The sequence below is a fragment of the Aquila chrysaetos genome, chromosome 9, assembly GCF_900496995.4.
Source record: "Aquila chrysaetos chrysaetos chromosome 9, bAquChr1.4, whole genome shotgun sequence".
Lineage (NCBI taxonomy): Eukaryota > Metazoa > Chordata > Aves > Accipitriformes > Accipitridae > Aquila > Aquila chrysaetos.
The window spans coordinates 37458056-37475628 of record NC_044012.1 but is presented as its reverse complement, the minus strand read 5'-3'; the positions used below and the strand labels follow the sequence as shown (position 1 = coordinate 37475628).

General features: G+C 39.4%; 1 protein-coding gene and 1 non-coding gene across 2 annotated transcripts; both read left to right on the top strand.

The window, feature by feature from the left end:
- Positions 1–561: 561 nt before the first annotated feature.
- Positions 562–12124, top strand: RANBP1 (RAN binding protein 1). Its single transcript, XM_030025620.2, has 6 exons — positions 562–694; positions 2783–2919; positions 4804–4961; positions 6987–7115; positions 9126–9191; positions 10156–12124. Exons 1-6 carry the CDS (start codon positions 680–682, stop codon positions 10278–10280), a joined length of 630 nt encoding a protein of 209 aa, XP_029881480.1. The 5' UTR covers positions 562–679; the 3' UTR covers positions 10281–12124.
- Positions 9277–9409, top strand: LOC115346674. Its single transcript, XR_003925201.1, has one exon. It is a non-coding gene; the product is annotated as a small nucleolar RNA SNORA77 (small nucleolar RNA).
- Positions 12125–17573: the final 5449 nt, after the last annotated feature.

The following is a 17573-nucleotide window of genomic DNA, read 5'->3' as shown; positions in this document are numbered from 1 at the left end:
CGCTTCCTCGTGCCGGGCTCCTGGGGGCGGGGCTGTGGCGTCACCGGCAGACCGCTGCAAACGGAACGGGAGGGGGGACGGCGGGGGGGGGGGGGGGGAGAGAAACGATTTTGGTTTTGGTTTTTTTTAAACGTCTGCCCCTCGCCGCTACCGTTCCTCGCGTGCGGGGTCAGCCGCATCGCTTAAAAATAATAATAAAGGCGACTACAATGTTGCCCCTCTCCGTCACGCACGTGGGCGCCATCTTGGGTCGGGGCGCGGGGCGGCCGCCGCCATGCCGCGAGGGCTGATGGGAAGAGCCTCGGGAACGGGACGACAGGGGGGGGGGAAAAAAAAAAAAAAAAAGCTTCGCCAGGGGCAGGACGGGCCCGGGACGGGGACGGAGATCGGCGGCGCAGAGCCGAGGCCGGTGCCGGCGGGTGCTCTCTCCTGCTCCGGGTCCGTCCGTGTGTGTCGTCCCCCCCCCCGCCACCAGCCGCGTCGTGTGGCGCCGGGGGCGGGGCGGGAGCGCCGGGCTGAGGGGAAGGAAAAAAAAAAAAGTAGGTGTTTCCCATCGTGCCTTGCGGCAGCAGCGGCGCGGGCTGCGGGAATGAGGTAAAGGCGGGAGGGGCGGGGGCGCGCGGCAGGAAGCTCGGCGGCCAGGCGGCAACGGCGAGCGGAGCGGAGCGAGCCCGGCCCCATGGCGGACACTAAGGTGAGGGGGGGCGGGCGCGCTCCTGCGGGCCGAGGAGCCGGGTGCCGAGGCGGGAAGGGCTGGCGCTGAGGGGGGGAGGCGGGCGGGCGGGCGGTGGAGGGGGGGGGGGGGAAAGAGGAGGCAGTGCGGGCCGGGGTGGCGGATGGGGGCGGGAGAGTAACGGAAAGAGGTTGGGGCCCGGCCGGGGGCAGCGGGCCGGGGCGGGGGAGGCCTGAGGGCCCGCCGGGGTGCGGGGCGTGGGGCGGCCCGGAGGAGCCGGAGGGCTTAGGCGGGCGGGGGGACCCGAGGTCAAGCAAGGCCCGGGAAGGACGAGCTCGGGGCCTTGTCGGAAGGCAGGGAGCGGCCGCGCCGCCTCGTCCCCCGCCTGGCGCGGCGGGGCTGGGGGTTGCCCGGCCGTTTCGGGCGCGTCTGTTTCTTGGGGCGGCCGGTCCCGCTCCGGCCGGCCCGCGCCGGCGACGTCCCTTCCCGAGCGCGGGGAAGCCGGGGCCTCTCGCAGGCGCCGCGGCTTCGCCTGCGACTCGGGCGCTTCGGAGTGATCTCTCTCCCCGTTTCCCTCCTTTCTTCTTCTCCTCCTCCTCCTCCTCCCGCTTCTCCGCCCCTCCCCCCAGCCCGCCTGACCGAGCCCTTCGTGCCGCGGCCCGGCGAGAGCAGTAGCCCCCCACGTGCTTTCTATCGCGGCAGGGCGGGATCTTATCGTGATAACGGGATCTGCTTTCTCTCACATGTGGCCGTTGTGGATTATGCATGTCTCATGGCTTCTGTAATTAATTGGTCAGGTGCAGAACGGGTGATGAATTACCATGTGCCACTTCCTGCTGGAGGAGACAATATATAAAAGTTTGGTCAACGTTTCTTTTCCTGTTTCTTGAAAGCAGGCGTGATTTAATGTCTTTCTCGCTCCTTTCTTACGCACTGGAACACTGGGGACATAAAACTAGCGATAGCTGGTGTGATGTTGTTGACGTAACCAGAATTTATTTTGCAACATTTCTTACCTAATTCCCCCCCTTGCCCCTTTTCTTTTTTGGTTTGTTTTTTGTTTGGTTTGGTTTGGGTTTTTTACTAGACTGCTTCATTTCGGTTGCTCTATGCATGTGCGGTGTGTACCTGCTCTGTAAAGCATATTCTCAATAGAGCCTATAAGAGTGGACTCTTTCACCCATAAAGTGAAAATAGGATTTAAGTGTCTCTAATGTGTAGACTGTTTTTCCTGTCTCTGTTATTCAAACAACAAGAAAACCCAAATCAGTTCCCTTGGCCCGAGATAGCTGTTTGTGGCTTCATTAAACTTGCAGATGAATCTCCCTTCTAGGCTTCTTTACTGAATGCTTCTTAGCAGTGCATATGTACGAAGTATTAGAGATGTTTATCATTTACTTACTAGTCACATACTAAAAGCAGTTCTTAAGCTTAATGAATGCTATGACAGATTCCTAAATAACTAAATAGAAAGTAGTATTTTGGCCATTTACGTATAAGCTAAAGCTCCCCAAAGAGTCTTAAATAAAAAAAAAAGTTTAAATTATTTCATGAGCGTTGCAACTGTGCTTCAAAACCATCTTTGACTGTGGGTGATTCTAATACCTAAAACTAGAATAATGACCTTCTGGATGTAAAGTGTTCCTTAAGATGGGTTAGGTGGTTGCTTTAGTGTTGGGGGGGGTGGGGTTGCCATTAATGATAGGTCATGAGCCACTAAGAAATAGTAGCGCTTTAGTAGCATAAAACACATATAGGAAAAATAGTTGAAGAAATTATTTTTCCATAACTAAGAGCTATTGCTCCAAGGCCAAGCCTCTGTACAATTAATAAGAGTGGTAGGACTAAAACGTCTAGCATGGCAAGAGCACCTTTTGGGGGTTTTTTTGGTTTTGTTTTTTTTATTTTCTTAGTATAACTATGTTGACTTTAAAGCCATTTGTTTTCAGCTATAATAATTTTTCCTTATTGTTACAGGGTATTTCAGTTACTAAGATCTAATTGCTGAATAGTCATAAATGTTTTCACTTTAAGCACAGATATGAGTACTTCAGATTTTAGGTACATATAGCAAGTTTTGTGTTTTGTTTTGTTTTTTTCCTTCTCCAGGAAACACATGAGGAGCATGATACTTCTACTGAAAATGCAGATGATTCTAACCATGATCCTCAGTTTGAGCCCATAGTTTCTCTTCCCGAGCAAGAAATAAAAACTCTGGAAGAGGATGAGGAAGAACTCTTTAAGATGCAAGTAGAATATTTCTGTGTACTATCTAAATGTTCATTAGGCTTAAACTTGAATGTGTTTATAAAAAGCTAGATAATTTGATAGGAGTCTCTGTGTATGAAGTGGCAACCTAAGTTGATTGGTATTTACTGTGGTGGCAGAGATTGATTGGGAGGATGATTGATAATAATGCCAAAAGAAACTCTGAAGTCTGGAACAATAGAAGGGAGCTGATATTACAAATTGGCTTCAGCATTGTTTAGCCTAGAAGAAAACATTAACTTGGATAATAATTAGTGGTTTGAAATTGTGTGATCACAGTATAAAACAAGTATCTTGGGGAAAAAAATGAGAAGTATATAGCGTTGCTGCCGTGCATCCCTGGTTGTAAAGGGTGGTGTATGATATACTGAAACAAAGCAACAGATGCAGTACAACGTTGGGGCGTTTGTGGCAGTACCTTTCTGTTGTCCTAAACATAATTTTATCCTTAGATTGGGCTTATTGTCAAATCGGGGTGGCTTGCTTAAGATGTATGATCTGCCTAAAGAACAGTTGATCAATCCGTGTAGGCTAAAGGCTTAAGAAGTGTTTTGAATTTGATCCATGATGTGTTTGCTTTTAAATAGGTTTAAAAAATACTGCTTTTACTTAATCACAGAAGGGTATTGCTCATCTGGAAGAGAGATTTGAGTTTTCCTTGAGCAGATTCTGGTAAAAACCAAAGCGATGGTCAGTTTCTGACAAGTAGCATGGTGAGATCTCTGACCACTAGGCCTCTCTGCACGTGTGATGTGCAGTATCAGATAGAAAGAAGAATTTTTTTTATTTAAAAAGGGGGAGTGGGTGGGGAATAATAGTTTTAAGTTCCAGTGCTCTGTAGGTTCATTTTTATGTCTACAAAGGGGTGAAGGAGGAAAGGAATCCTTTTTTTGAATGCTGGTTGTTCTGATAGCTAAGCTTAGGGGAATCACCTACTGAAGGCCAGGTGGACTTGGAAGGATGGACTTGCTTTGGAACAAAGTGTTCATCTGCATCAGAGCATCTGTTAGAGTAGCTTGCTCCAACGTCTGACACCTTCTCTTGAAGGACCTGGCTTAGTACAAGTCCCTATCCCTTGCTCTTTTGTAGAAAAGTATGTCTTTATATATATCCTGTAGTGTGAGCAGGTGCTTCCTTTCCTATAGCAGTGTCTTAAACTCCTCACTAGCAGAGCTCAGACTGTCTCTTGGGTCAGTTTTGACTAATGTCCCAAACTACTCCTGTTTTTCTTTTGGCACACTGGCATCTTGGAAGATTAAACAGTGATGTTCTGAAGCAGGTATGTTGCACTGCAGTGCAGCACTAAGATTTCTTTATTCCTGGTTTAAGATTAGCAACAATTAGGTTTTTGGAGTTAAAAGGAAATGAGTGGCTCTAGAGGGTGAGGCTTTTTGTTAACAGTTGATCAAACATTGGTCTTGGAATTATACAAGAGTCTTTACTTAGCTTAGCCTCAAGCTGCTCAATTTCTTGAATTAATAAATACTGCTGGTTAGATGGAGCAGTTGTATTCATAATATATAGAAAGAACTCTAGCTGTAGCAAAAGCTGTTAATGAGCTACCTTAATTTAAAAGGTTGCCTACACCAAATATGCTAATCATCCCCCAAAAGCATGTCCAGAACCTGTTGAATTTTAGTATAGCTATTACATCATTCCTAATAGTTTTTTATTAAATTTGAATTTATCATATCAGTTTCTAGATTTGTATGCAGAAGTAGAACAGGGAACCTTACAAAAGGAATTATTTTCTTTCTTGTGTGTGGCTTTTAAAAAAACCAACTGTACTGTTTAGTTGAGTATGCTGTTTTGATAAATGTTTCTACGTGCAGGCTAACTTTTTAAATTCTCTCTTCTTCAAGGCGAGCAAAGCTATTCCGATTTGCATCTGAGAATGACCTTCCAGAATGGAAAGAACGAGGAACTGGTGATGTAAAACTCCTGAAACACAAGGAGAAGGGAACAATTCGCCTCCTCATGAGGAGGGATAAAACCCTAAAAATCTGTGCAAACCATTATAGTATGTTATACATTGCTATACTTCTTATTTTTGTTTTAAAAAATAAGCTTATAGAATTGTACATTGTAGATTAAGAGCTCAGTGACTTTTTAGTGGCAGCTAGAGAATTGCTCTATGTCTTTAAACAGCAAATTTATATTAGACTGTAAAAGATTTGTCTCTTACTCTGCACACCGGGCTACAAGCATCAAAACCAATGAGTGCTGATTTTTAATTAACGGAAAGAAGCTGTGGTTGGTTTTGATGATTGCCTGCAAAGCTGTGTCTTAAAGTTGTTTGGTTTTGTGGTTTGTTTTTTTTCTTCAGACTCTGATAGTGTTCGAAAGACGCTTTAAAATTTAACTGGGATAGATAGACTTTATGTGATTGCTCCCAGTGTGCGTGTGTGCGTGTTTTTTAATGATTAATAGAATGTAGAAAATGTAGGCCTTAATAATGTTTAGGATAAGAAATTAGTGTATACTGTCTTGTTTTCATAAAAGAATGAGAAATAAGCAATCACAATAATTACTACTTTGAGCTAAATGTTTGAATTAGTAGAAGCAATTGCTTAACCATCAGAAAACATACTGAGGTGCTAAACTAATCTGTGGCTGCCTTTCTCTGCTTGTGAAACAAACTGAAATGAACATCGTATATTCTGCTAACTCATTCAAAAAGAATGTGTATTGAGAGCTGATGGAGCAGGAGAGGTTTGTTCCTTTGATCCTCTTAGAATAAAAATAAACATGAAAGGGCAAGACAGACTTGAAAGTCAATATAACTAGCAACAAGTACATTAATTTGGTAATACTTTGTCACTTGCTTGCTTTGGTAACACTCAAGTTTTTATATGAAGAGTATATAGTATTCTGTGGATTTAAACTAGTTTTAGATAACTTGAAATAAATTGTTTGAAGTACCTTAATACAAATCTGCAGTCAGAAGCTCTAATGCTTATGTTCTTTGGGTAGATCTCTTCAGAAAGTCAGACTAATCAGAGGACACAAGTGTTCCTGTTTAGTAAATGAAATGGCAAATATGAAAGCAGTGTAGTCACCAACCAATAAGAATAAACCTTTTGTTTAGGAAAATAAATGTTGCACATATGCAAAACAGAATTTAAAAATTTATGGTGTTCATGTCAAGAGTTTTTTTTTCCTGGAAAAACTGCTTGCTTTATTGAATTTATGCTGACTTACGGGCAGACAAAAGGACTCTTCATTTTTGCAAAATATTAAATGAAACAAAATGTAATTTGATATCTAAATTTTAAAAATGCAAAAAAGTGAGTAGACTCTTCAGATTTCTCCTGAACTAAACAAAGGACCCAGGGGTCGGGGAGGAAAAAAAAAAAACCCTGCTTAAACTTTGCATGTGTGTAATGTAAAAAAATCTTAGAGTAGTGTGAGAAGTAGCATTCCAACTTCTCCAATCAGTCAGGTTAAGTAATTATAGTGTCTTGGAGGGAAAGGGCTCTGTTTACTGAGAAGGAATAAAGTGATTGAAAATATGCTGTGCACATCTTGCAGCACTGCAGAATTCTGTAATACCTTGTAGTAGAGCTTTAAACTGAGGGGAGAGAAATGAACCTGATTTGAGGACTAATTGTAGGAATAATACTTTTTTTTAAATTTTTTTTTTGTAGTACCTAGTACTTTCAGGGTGCAAAAGAAGAATGAATGCTGTTTGTCTGTCTGGATGCCTTTTCTTCCTAAACCATTTCACTGTTCTTCAGAGTTGTGCTTAGTGACTGCATCTCTCTTAGTATCACAGTCATCTGTTTCAAACAAGAATTGAATCAAACTCTCAGTTTCTTAACAATAGGGAATCTAGCATTCTTTCGTACAGTAATCTTGCATCATTTTATTTGACGATGTAAGGAAAAATATATGTGGGCACTATTGTCTTCTATTTATTCAACAGTAATTCTGTGTAAAGTGCTTTACATAACCATCACAGTCAGCTGTCAGTAAGATTCATGGAGGCTGGTGTGGAAAACATTTACTATTGTGCTGTGTACATCTTTCAATGCTTTCTTTTCAGTCACACCCTTAATGGAGCTGAAGCCTAATGCTGGGAGCGACAGGGCATGGGTCTGGAACACACATGCTGACTTTGCAGATGAAAGCCCCAAGCCTGAACTTCTGGCAATCCGATTTTTAAATGCAGAGAGTGAGTGGACTGTCACTGAACTTACATTGATTGTATACTGTTACGTTACACTACATGTCTAAACACTGCTGTAAAACCACTGTTGTAGATACACTGTGTCTTACCACTGCATGGTAGTGTTAGCTAATTACTGCTTTAACTGAGAGAAGTCAGTTAATCACTTAACCATACATGTTGACAAACAGTGTAATAATTAGGTCTCTGGTAATATTTATAGAGCTTTCTGCCCTAGGCACTTCTTTTAACCTAAGCTGTTTCATGCAATTGTAATGCCAATTAGAATAAAACTAAAAGCAGTAATACTATGGGGTAGAGTTTAATACATGCAGCTTGCTTTCATTTATCTCAGGTGCTCAATTGTAGTTAAGATTACATTTTTGCATTAGAAGCAAGGAAATACTGACGAGATTTCTGGTCCATCTGTATTAGCAGAACATCTCAGGGAGGGGGTGGTTGTTTGGTTGGTTTTTTTTTAAATGAAGTATGTAGTATCTTCTTTGTTTTGATTAAAAGGAACACTTGGTGAAAAGTGCTAGTCAAGCCCAACAATCATACTAGTTGGGTTTTTTTTTGGAGCGACTACATTGACTACCAGAACAGAAAGGAGGTCTGTAATTACATATGGATCTGCTGGTAGGGCTGAATGACAGTGGTAGCTTTCCCAACTCCTTGAGACTGAATCAAAGAACTGCCTTTTTTTCTTGGGGGGGGGGGGGGGGGGGGGGCGCAGCAAAATGAAAGTGGAAAAATGTTGTTGTGTTTCCTGCTTTACCATTTGCCACACAAGTTTAGTGTGTTAGCTGCCTCTTCTCCCTGCATGCTAGGTGGCTGTATATTTTAAAACTAGATGGATTTGCCTACATCTGGGAAGAGCTTAGTATATCTTGTTTGCTTCCTTTTCCTCAAGTCTCCAACATCATATTGTTTAGCCAAATAAATCTTTCTGATCCACCTGCTTAGAGCTTGCTTCTTTCTTAATCAAATGTGAAATTAAAGGGTTTTGGTAACTATTTGCTCATCTTTTGAAAAGTCTTTCCCTCTTTCTGCTAGAGGTTGTTCAGCTTATTGAGTGTTTTGTCTCAAGGGAGTAGTCCTCTTTTGCCTGTTTACCCTTTGCAGTACTGACTAAGCAGATGACAGGTGAACACACATAAATATGCCCTTCAAGTAGCTTTCCTTTTTGAGATGCTTGGAAAGGAATCAATACAAATACTTCCTGGACTAGTTTGGCAGTGGCTTCTGAATTCCTGTGAGGCAACAGTGACCTCATGTGGTCAGTCAGACCAAGTTGGTGTACCAAATTGCAACCTTTACAGTTCTGGTGTTAGAAAGTGCCTTGCCTAATTAATCCACTTTTGTGTCTTGTTGCTTGTATTACTTATGTAAAAACATTATTGTAACTTGATCAACTGCTTGGAATGACTGTTGGTGGCTTAGACCAAAACATAATGAAGGTTATACTTCCTTAGCTGTTGTATTCAGGAGTAGCTTGAGTCCGGGCCTTTGGGTATTGAGTCTGAATATGCTGTATTAATGAAACAGGCTTTATCTTCCATTCTTGATGTTAAGAACCCTATGTTATGGTAAGGATGTGGAGGTCTTTTTAGGGTGTAATGTAGTTGACAAGGATAGTAGTTCAAAGCTAATCTTGAGTCTTTTACCCACAGATAGTCATATGAGCAGCCTCTGACATCATATTCTTATTCCTGTAGGCTAGGGACAGCTGGGAGTTACAATAACTACAAAACAGCTCCTTCTGGCATTATGTTTTAAATATTTTGCAAAATAAGCTGCTTTAATAGACTTGCTAAAGAAAACAAACTGCTTCTGCACAAAGATGTGATTCAAGAATTTTGCATAGCCTCTTGGATGATTTTAAACTAGATTACTTCATAAGTGCCTACGAGTTCTATTTATACAAAATTCTGGTATCTTTCCTCAAGATTGGAAGTATTCAATGTTGCAAGGAGGTAAAACTAATGAAAAAATATTCTATCTTTACTGAAACAGATGCACAGAAATTCAAGGCAAAATTTGAAGAATGCAGGAATGAAGTAGACAAGAGAGCAAAGAAAGGTAAGGTCAAAAGTCTTAAGTGTACCATGCCACTTTTTCTAGCTGTTTGAACGGTTATAGTCCCCTGGAGTATCATTGTGTTTTAGCAGACTCACTCTGTACTGAACTGCAGTCTTCAGTTCAGGTGCTTTTTCTGTCTGCGAGAGTAATAGTTCACAGGAGTGACAACTGCCTTCTTTTTCGTAGAAGGCTGTTACAATTGCTGTTGGGACATTGCTTTTTTTGGAAGGGCTACTAAGGAAGCATATCTGGTTTATAGTACGCAAGTGAACTGTGAACACTGCAACCAGAGTGATATTTCCTCCTTCCAGTTCCCCTTCGCAAATTCCACAAATATATAATCATGCAAGCAGAATACTTAATTGTTATAGTTGTTAACGTGTGTGACGTAGCATTTTTTCCAGGTCTGTCTGTTTAATAGATGAATGCACTGCCTTGTAGAATTGCCTATGTGACGAGATATGTAAAATAAACACTTCCATCTTTCTAAAGTACAGATTACTAGTGGTCTGCAGTCAACAAATTTAGATTGAAATTTTTCAGTCTTAAATTCCTATTCCCCAGTTCCAAGCTGGGGAACTTGACTTTTGGTTTTTTGGTTAAGATAGGCAAGAAGCTAAGGACTTGAGACATCTACTTGACTGGACAGTGTATGGAGTCTGCACTGGTAGCAGCAAAGCTGACCAAATGTTACATGTTTCTCAGTCACTATGATTAGGCCCTCATTTAGTGATTAAAATATGCAAGTGGTATTTCTTGAATTCTGACATCTGAAGTAATTACCAAAGGAAAAGAAATGGAATTAATCACTCCACTGCTCAGTGGAGAATTTCTTTACTTTTGTTCTTATTCTAAATATCAACTGTCTCTCCCCACCGTCACCCTCCACGTCTCTACTCTTTCCCCTGAAACAGGAAAATCTGTTACTGCCTGTATGTAACTTTTTTCCTAATCAATCTCTTAGCAGGCACAGACAAAAATGATAGTGCTGATAAAGTTGCTGAAAAACTAGAAGAGCTTTCTGTAAAGGAAGAGAGCAAAGAATCTGAGAAGAAAGAGACCAAGGAAAAAACTGAAGAAAAGCAATAAATCATCCTGGGCCTTGCAGTTTTTCCTTTACTTTTTTCTTTCTTTCTTTCTTTTTCTTTTTTGTTTGGTTGGTGGGGTTTTTTTGTTTGTTTTTTTGGGTGGTTTTTTTTTCTTGTTTTTGTTTTTTTTTTTACAAGGGACTTTATAAGGAACTGAATTCACCATTCAGGTTGTTTTTTCTAAGCTTTTGCCCTTTTGAAGATGTCTTCAGAAAATCCATTCCCCAGTCATGAAAATGTACTGTGCTAACTTTCTTTTCCATAGTGGAAACACTTATTTATAGTCATCCAAAAGAGTGAATAAACAAACTTGAAAACAGCATCAGAGGACAGAACTGAGTTTTCTATATACTTTAAAGGCTTATGAATACACTTGTTTCATTGAGTGTTGAGATACATATCATCATACCTGTGGATTAATTAGGTTAACAGACTTTACCAACAGGGAAGATTAAGATTACATACATGTTTCTTATATGGCTTCTAAAACTGTAATATAACAGACCTTTCACACTTTTTCTGCTGTGTGTTCCTGAGCAGGGAATGTGCCTGTGATTCTTGAAATGCAGCAGACTTCTGGAATCAGGTGATAGAGCATTCCTGGCACACTATTAATGATGTTCCATCAGACAGTGAAAATAAAGGTGAGGGAGAAAATGTATTACATGAGACTTGAAGTCTTTTCCTCTTACAAAATAAAATCTCAGCTCCCTCCCTGCCCCCCCAATTTGTTAATATTACAAACGCTTGACTCAAGCACAAAGTTGTTGCTGTGGTCCCAGATCTTCCATGGTGTGCTACTTGCTGACTGAAGGCAGCAGCAGCAGCCTGTTATACTAAGGTGTATACAAAGGAATCTTAACTGAGTACCTTACTATGAGATTCCCCATGTAAGCATATCATAAAAGTTGTACTCTAAATTTTTCTTTTAAATTTAAAAAGCTTGTAAAAGCTTTTTTCCTAGGGCTTTGGAGCTTGCATTGTTTTTACAAACTGGAGGGGTTCTGAACTTTTAAGATGCATGGTGGGAGGCTGTCCCTCTTGGAGAGTGGCAGTCTGACATTTGCTTTGGAAGAGTTAACTTGTACATGCTTGAGGGGCCCCCTCCTTGCCAAAATGGGAAAATTGATCAAATCTTCCCTACAAATGTTTTCTGTTTATCCGGTTTCAAGTTAGTGCTAGAGAGTAGGAAAATAAACTATAGTAAGCAATAAAAACAACACAATTTTTAAGTCTGATAGATTAAATGAATTTCGTTGCTAACCACTAATACAAGGGTAGTGTTAGGATAGTGATGGAATTCTGTAATACTATTTCCAAAATAATTACGAAAACTGGACAAAACTTGCTAAACTTTTAAGACTGTATGATGTTAACATTGGATAGCAAGACCTTTTTATCTTCATAAAGAGGCTTTCCAAGTAGGTCAGGTTCTGAAGTCTACCTGAGGAAAATACATTTTTTAGAAAATCTTGTCTGTTTTCTTAGCACTGCCTTTTGATGCTACAATGAACTAGTCTTAAATCTGGAACTGTAATTAAGGTACTCACTTCATTCAAAGTAATTCCTTTGGTGTTGTGCATGTTCCCCTTCAAGTACAGCAGATATCAAAAGTCTGTTAATTAACAAAGATGGTTGAAAGGCAAAATAAAATGCTCTTTAGTGTTTCTGGTTTGGAAATAACAAGACAAAGCTATTCTGAAGTACTTAACATTTGAATGTAAAAGCCAAATCTTTATCTGTGAGTCACTGTAAATTCTCTGATCTGATAATGTCAAACAGTGTGTCTAAATTGATAGAAATGACATTTAAAAATTACAAAATAAATTTAAATTTTCATTTAAAGGATTTGCTTTTTATTTAAAGAACTCTTACTGGGAATGCATTTTTAGCCTGCAGGGACAAAGTGATGAAGGCAGCAAAATGAGTGAGTTTGATTTCACTGTCAAACATTGTACAGAAGAGGGGAGGAAACACTTGAATGACTTAATTTGTCTTAATCTTAGATATTGACGACTCCTGCTTAATTTTATTACCCTCTCCTCTTTACTTATTTATGCATGCTTAAATGATTTCAAGACATTTCCATTCCTATTTAGGTTAACTGATCCATGTTTACAGTTCATGGATTAGAACCATCCTTAATTCAAGTCTGCAATCTCAGAGCCAAGTTATGAGGGACCACTAAGTAAAATAACTTCTCTGGATGGCATTTGGCTGAAGAATGCCTTGCTCTTCTAAACTAAGGGATGGTTAGTCAACTTTAGAAGCCATAGGTGTGCTGTTCTACAAATTAAAAAGCAGTAAGTATTTTTAAAATTGATCTTGGTGGAATGAGGCTTTTTTTTGTGTAAGTCATTCTAATGATAAAACTTATGTATATGTAACATAGACTACCAAGAGATGTCCTTGAAATGTTTTTGTAGCTCTCTCTCTAGTGAGTATTCTAGAGTTCTAGCTGGCGTAGTGTCTTGTCCCCCTGCCCAGGTCACCAGGTATTCATGCTTTCCCACCATCTTCACTGTTAACAGGATTATTGAGATGATAGAACCTGACCTGTCTTGTCAGGCAATAGAGAGTCTTAAAATAATAACTTGGCTCAAAAAATAGTAACATTCCTTTGACAAAAAGGTAGGCTTGTAGTGCAAAAGTTCCTTCCTGAATCTGTGGGCAACAACTAAAATATGTCAGTTGCCTTATACTTGTTTCTGAAATGGCAATAACTTCAGTGTGATTTAAATATCTGAACCTGTTTCACGGTATTGTGCCATAGTAAAAATGGCTCGTGTAGAAACCTCTAATTCATTGTTTAGACACAGTACAGAAACTTGCTGAATCTTTAATTTCTGCACTTTATAGGGGTGTGTTGAGACTAAATTTCGCTCTAGGATTCTAGAGACAAAATGGATTCTAGGCTATTTTAACACCTGCAGTTGAATAGTGGCAACTTTCCCTCTTACTCCCAGTGAGGCAAGGTAACTCCTAGCATCTTTAAATGCAGATGAAAATAATGGGGAATGGAGTTTTGTTAATGCAGCTGGCTAAAGAATAAAGTCTTTTTAAGCACTTCTAACTTAAATAACAGCATTACTGAGAATATGGCTGAATCTTAAAGAAAGTACAAGTGAAGATTTTTAAGAGGTTTTAATCCATTTTTGGTAAAAATGGAAACTGCAGTAGGATTAGTAGAGCATTGTCAGGTGCTAAAGTCTGCAATTTGTACAAATTCTGCTTGCTTCAAGTGCAGAAAGATGCTATATAAGCCAGGCTTAATAACCCAGCCTTTGTTGGTACTGATGGTTTTGTGTGCATAAAACTGGATGGATGAGTGTTTGAGGTCACCTGAATAATGAATTTAACTTAGAAATAGTTAAATTTTGATGAGCATCAAAATAGTATCTTCTTAACAGGTAGTTAAGGTCTTAAAAAAGTAGACTTAAGGTTTTTTCAATACAAAAATGAATTCAAAATAGTTCTCTCTAAATCCCCTGTTAATTATTTTGAAGACTATGCTAATAGGGCTTTTTTTTTTCTCCAGGAATAAGCTTGTATTAGTGATACTAAATGTCTCATTTAAAATTGCAAACATGCCAATTTGCTGTATTTTAACACTGTAAATGATGATATTTTTTTTCCTGTGTAATAAGGTAGCTTGTATCAAACACAAGTTCTCTGTGATACCAAAAACTCAGAAAATTAAAGTTCTTCTCAACACTATGCAGACATGAGAATGTTGTGAATCTTTATTATTTTTGATGCAACATGCTCAAGAAATACCTGTATTAAAGGGCAAAAATACAAGTCTGAATAGTTCTTTCAATTTTGTTACTAAATGTCTTGGAAAGTTTAATTTAAAAATATGAAGTATTTAACTGAAAAACAAGGGATCAGTTTGTACATATACCTTCATCACGGCAAGAAGTGTGATAGGCTGTGCAGAAGAGGAGGAGGAGGACCGGTGAAGGGTGCAGGTATACCATCTCTTTTCTCACTTGGTATTCTGTAGATGTGTGGGGAGGTATTTGGTTCAGAAAGCATCCGCAGCCTGAGCAGTACTTCCTTGCCTGTGAAGGAGCACCTGCAGCCCAGACCAACTGTACCAGTTAGGAGTATGGATTTCCCAATTTGAGCATCTGTCAGGTCCAGAAGGCGGATGGTGTGCTTTATGGCTATGGTGAGTCATGCTGAACTCTGACTTCCTACAACAGAAATGCTGTGCTTTATGCTGCTTCATCTCAATTAATTCCTTTGAATAACTTAATGAAAAAGTTTAATGGTACTAGAAACTTTTCTCTAAAGACAAGGCTGATTCAGAGTTCAGAAAACTCAGCTTGATCCCTTACTAATACTGAATTGCAACTATTTGTGTAGAAATGGAGATTGTGGGGGAGATAACATTATAAACTGCCTTATTGGTTTTTGATCTCCTGTACAGATTGCCATCAGCTTTCAATGCTGAGTACTTAAAACAGTGGTGTGGTTATTTAAAACAAACCCAAACCTCTCTCCATGTAAGTCTCTGTAGTTGTCTGCATTTATGTTCTTCCGTTCCCAGTACACCTATCTGTTGGGCCTGGTCCAGCTTGTTTCTACCAAGCTGTATTTTCTAAGGTGTCTATGGCAAGCTGGTGTCTTAATTTTGATTAGTCAAACTAATTTCAAAGTGTTCTTAAATTCCTGAGGTCTTGTCTATGTGTAGACTTGCACTAGTTTAGTGAAGTGAGGTGTGTACAAAGGATTTTTTTTTTTAATTTTTGCTTTTATGATGGTTTATTTAGGAGTTACTTTAAAAGTCTTCCTAATTAGATTTAGCTAGAATTACCTTTAAAATAGAAGTAAGAGAAATTACCAGTCTTTCACTAACAATCTTTGACAATGTATCATTCTCAGAGTCAGGAGATAACAAAAACCAACTGCAACAGACCAGAATTATTTTGCTTGGTGAAGAAAAGTTTGAAGTAATCAGCTGTAGAGTAGATTGTGCGTGTAAGTGATTTCTCAGAATGTAGTTCATGTGAAAACAAGGTGTTCTCTCAAGTCAGCAACTTGTGCAATTAAATAATAAGGAAATAATTCTTGAAGCTGTGAAAACTGGCAAGCACAGGAGCAAAAAGATCTCCTCATATTTAAGCATTGAATAGTTACTAGTATCTACAGCTATGCATCAGATTTATGACCACTGGTGTATTTTTCCAATATGCAGATTTAAGTATGGAAAACTTTTGTCCGCTTCTTTCACATTAGACATTAACTGCTGACTTAAGACCTGTTCATATTTGAAAGACTTGCTTGTGTAACTAGTTTGGTATAGTCTCCTAGTGAAAATGCAGCCTACATTAGATCCATAAATAAATTACATTTGTAGAAATACTTTTTTAAGTATTAATGGTGAAGCTAGTGTTTGTGGGGTATAGATTATCTGTTATGCTTTTAACCAATATAATGACAAATGTTTTAAGTACAAACAAGGTGCTAGCACAATTCTGGATTAGATGTTACGTACAGCAAACTTATTTTGTGGAAGGTGTCTGACTAATGCAAGTATTTCATGAACTTTATAGTCTTAAACTTATTTTCAACTTTCAAGCTGGAGAAGTCCAGCTTTTTGTTGTTTATCAGTCTTGACTACAAATTTGCATCAGCTGATTCACTGTATTGTAGATATTACCTGTTCCATCAAGATGTGCAATTTACTTAACAGAGAAGCTAATGGTGTCACAAGTTCTTGCCTATTCATGTTGTGTTGGCTGTCCTCATTTCAAGTAGCTAAAAGTATATAGTTTTCTAATGCTGTTTTTCCATAAAAGCAATTATAGCTATGTAAACATCAACAAAGATGGATTGGGCATTAAAGTGACTGAATATTTTGCATTCTTTGGAGGATATTTCTCAAGACTATTCTACTAGGTATAATTAAAGTTACATTGCTTCATGTAAATAGTGCTTATCAGTTTTAGTATCTTAATTTATTTGCTGGTACATGAACCACTGTTGGCTTTCTGAGTTTCAGCAGCATCATTCAGAGTGATATTCCATCCTAGTAGAGGAGAATTACACCTTGTTAATGGTTTTAAACAGGATCGTTGGTGAATCTTCAAAACTGTTCACAGACCTACATTATTCTAATGTAAGTAGTTTCTTGTGGGGATGGTTTAGGAATCAGTCTGTAAATAAAGTAATCAAAGTCTCATAATAAATGCAACTTGACGTGCCCCATCGCTGCAGCTGGGAAATACATGTTACAAGGGTTCTGTTCTAAGCAAATGCTATTCCATGGAAAAATCTAGAAAGTTATGTGGGATATCTGTTTAGGCTACTGAAAAGCCATTATTAGGCAATAATTTCTTGATATATCTAGTAAGAAAGAAACTTGAACAACTAAATGAAAATTGTCATATTAAAGTTCCAATGGGTAACTTAGTAGGCCTGGCTTGTACCCAGAACTGTCTAGCCTGCTTGGACTTTTTGCCAGCACCATGCTGCTCATGATGATCCAGATGTCCTCTGTACTGAGCAGTGCAAGTTTGAGCGAAAAACAGCTTTTACGAAACACCTAGTTGCTGATCCTCCAGGGTCTTGCCAGTGACCCTGAACAGTTTGCAAGTCACCTGTACTACATGGGCTGGCAATGCATTTGTTGTAGTATAAGCAAATCCGGTAAGAAAAGTAGAATTATTTATTCTGGTCATCATTTAATGACAACAGTTAATACAAGCTAGGAGCTATATTGCCTCGTGACCACTAAAAGATTCCAGGGATTTTCAGTACTTCCAAGTGTGCAAAATAAAAGAATTATCTTAACCATGTAGCTGATTTCCAGCTAACATTAGTGCCATGATTTGATATGAAAATTGCATGGCAATCGAGATATCTTGATGCTTGCTCTGTCATGAGTTTCCTTTCATCTCACCAGCTTGGAGAATGGTACCCTGGCATGTGGCTCAGATACAGCTTCTGTGGTTGGCCCTTTCTCTTTTGGGCTAAAACCTCAGAGTAAAATCTTGCAAAAAGATATGCAATTAGTAGCCATACTCTGCCAGATTATTTTTAGATTGTTCTTTGTAGCTGTATTAGTTCTTTGGGTAGCCACTAAATCTTTCCCTAACTCATGCTGCCATTGCTGTTTACCTCAACGCTGCCAAAATGTTCTGGCATGCTAATAAGGTAGTGTGAATCCAGAAACTACAGTCCTTGAAATAAAGGTGTTCCAGGAGAGCAGTTCTGAGATGTGCCTGTTCTGCTTTAGTCAAGTCCTCTTCAGACAACCTTACTGTTTGAATGGTAAAGTCATCTC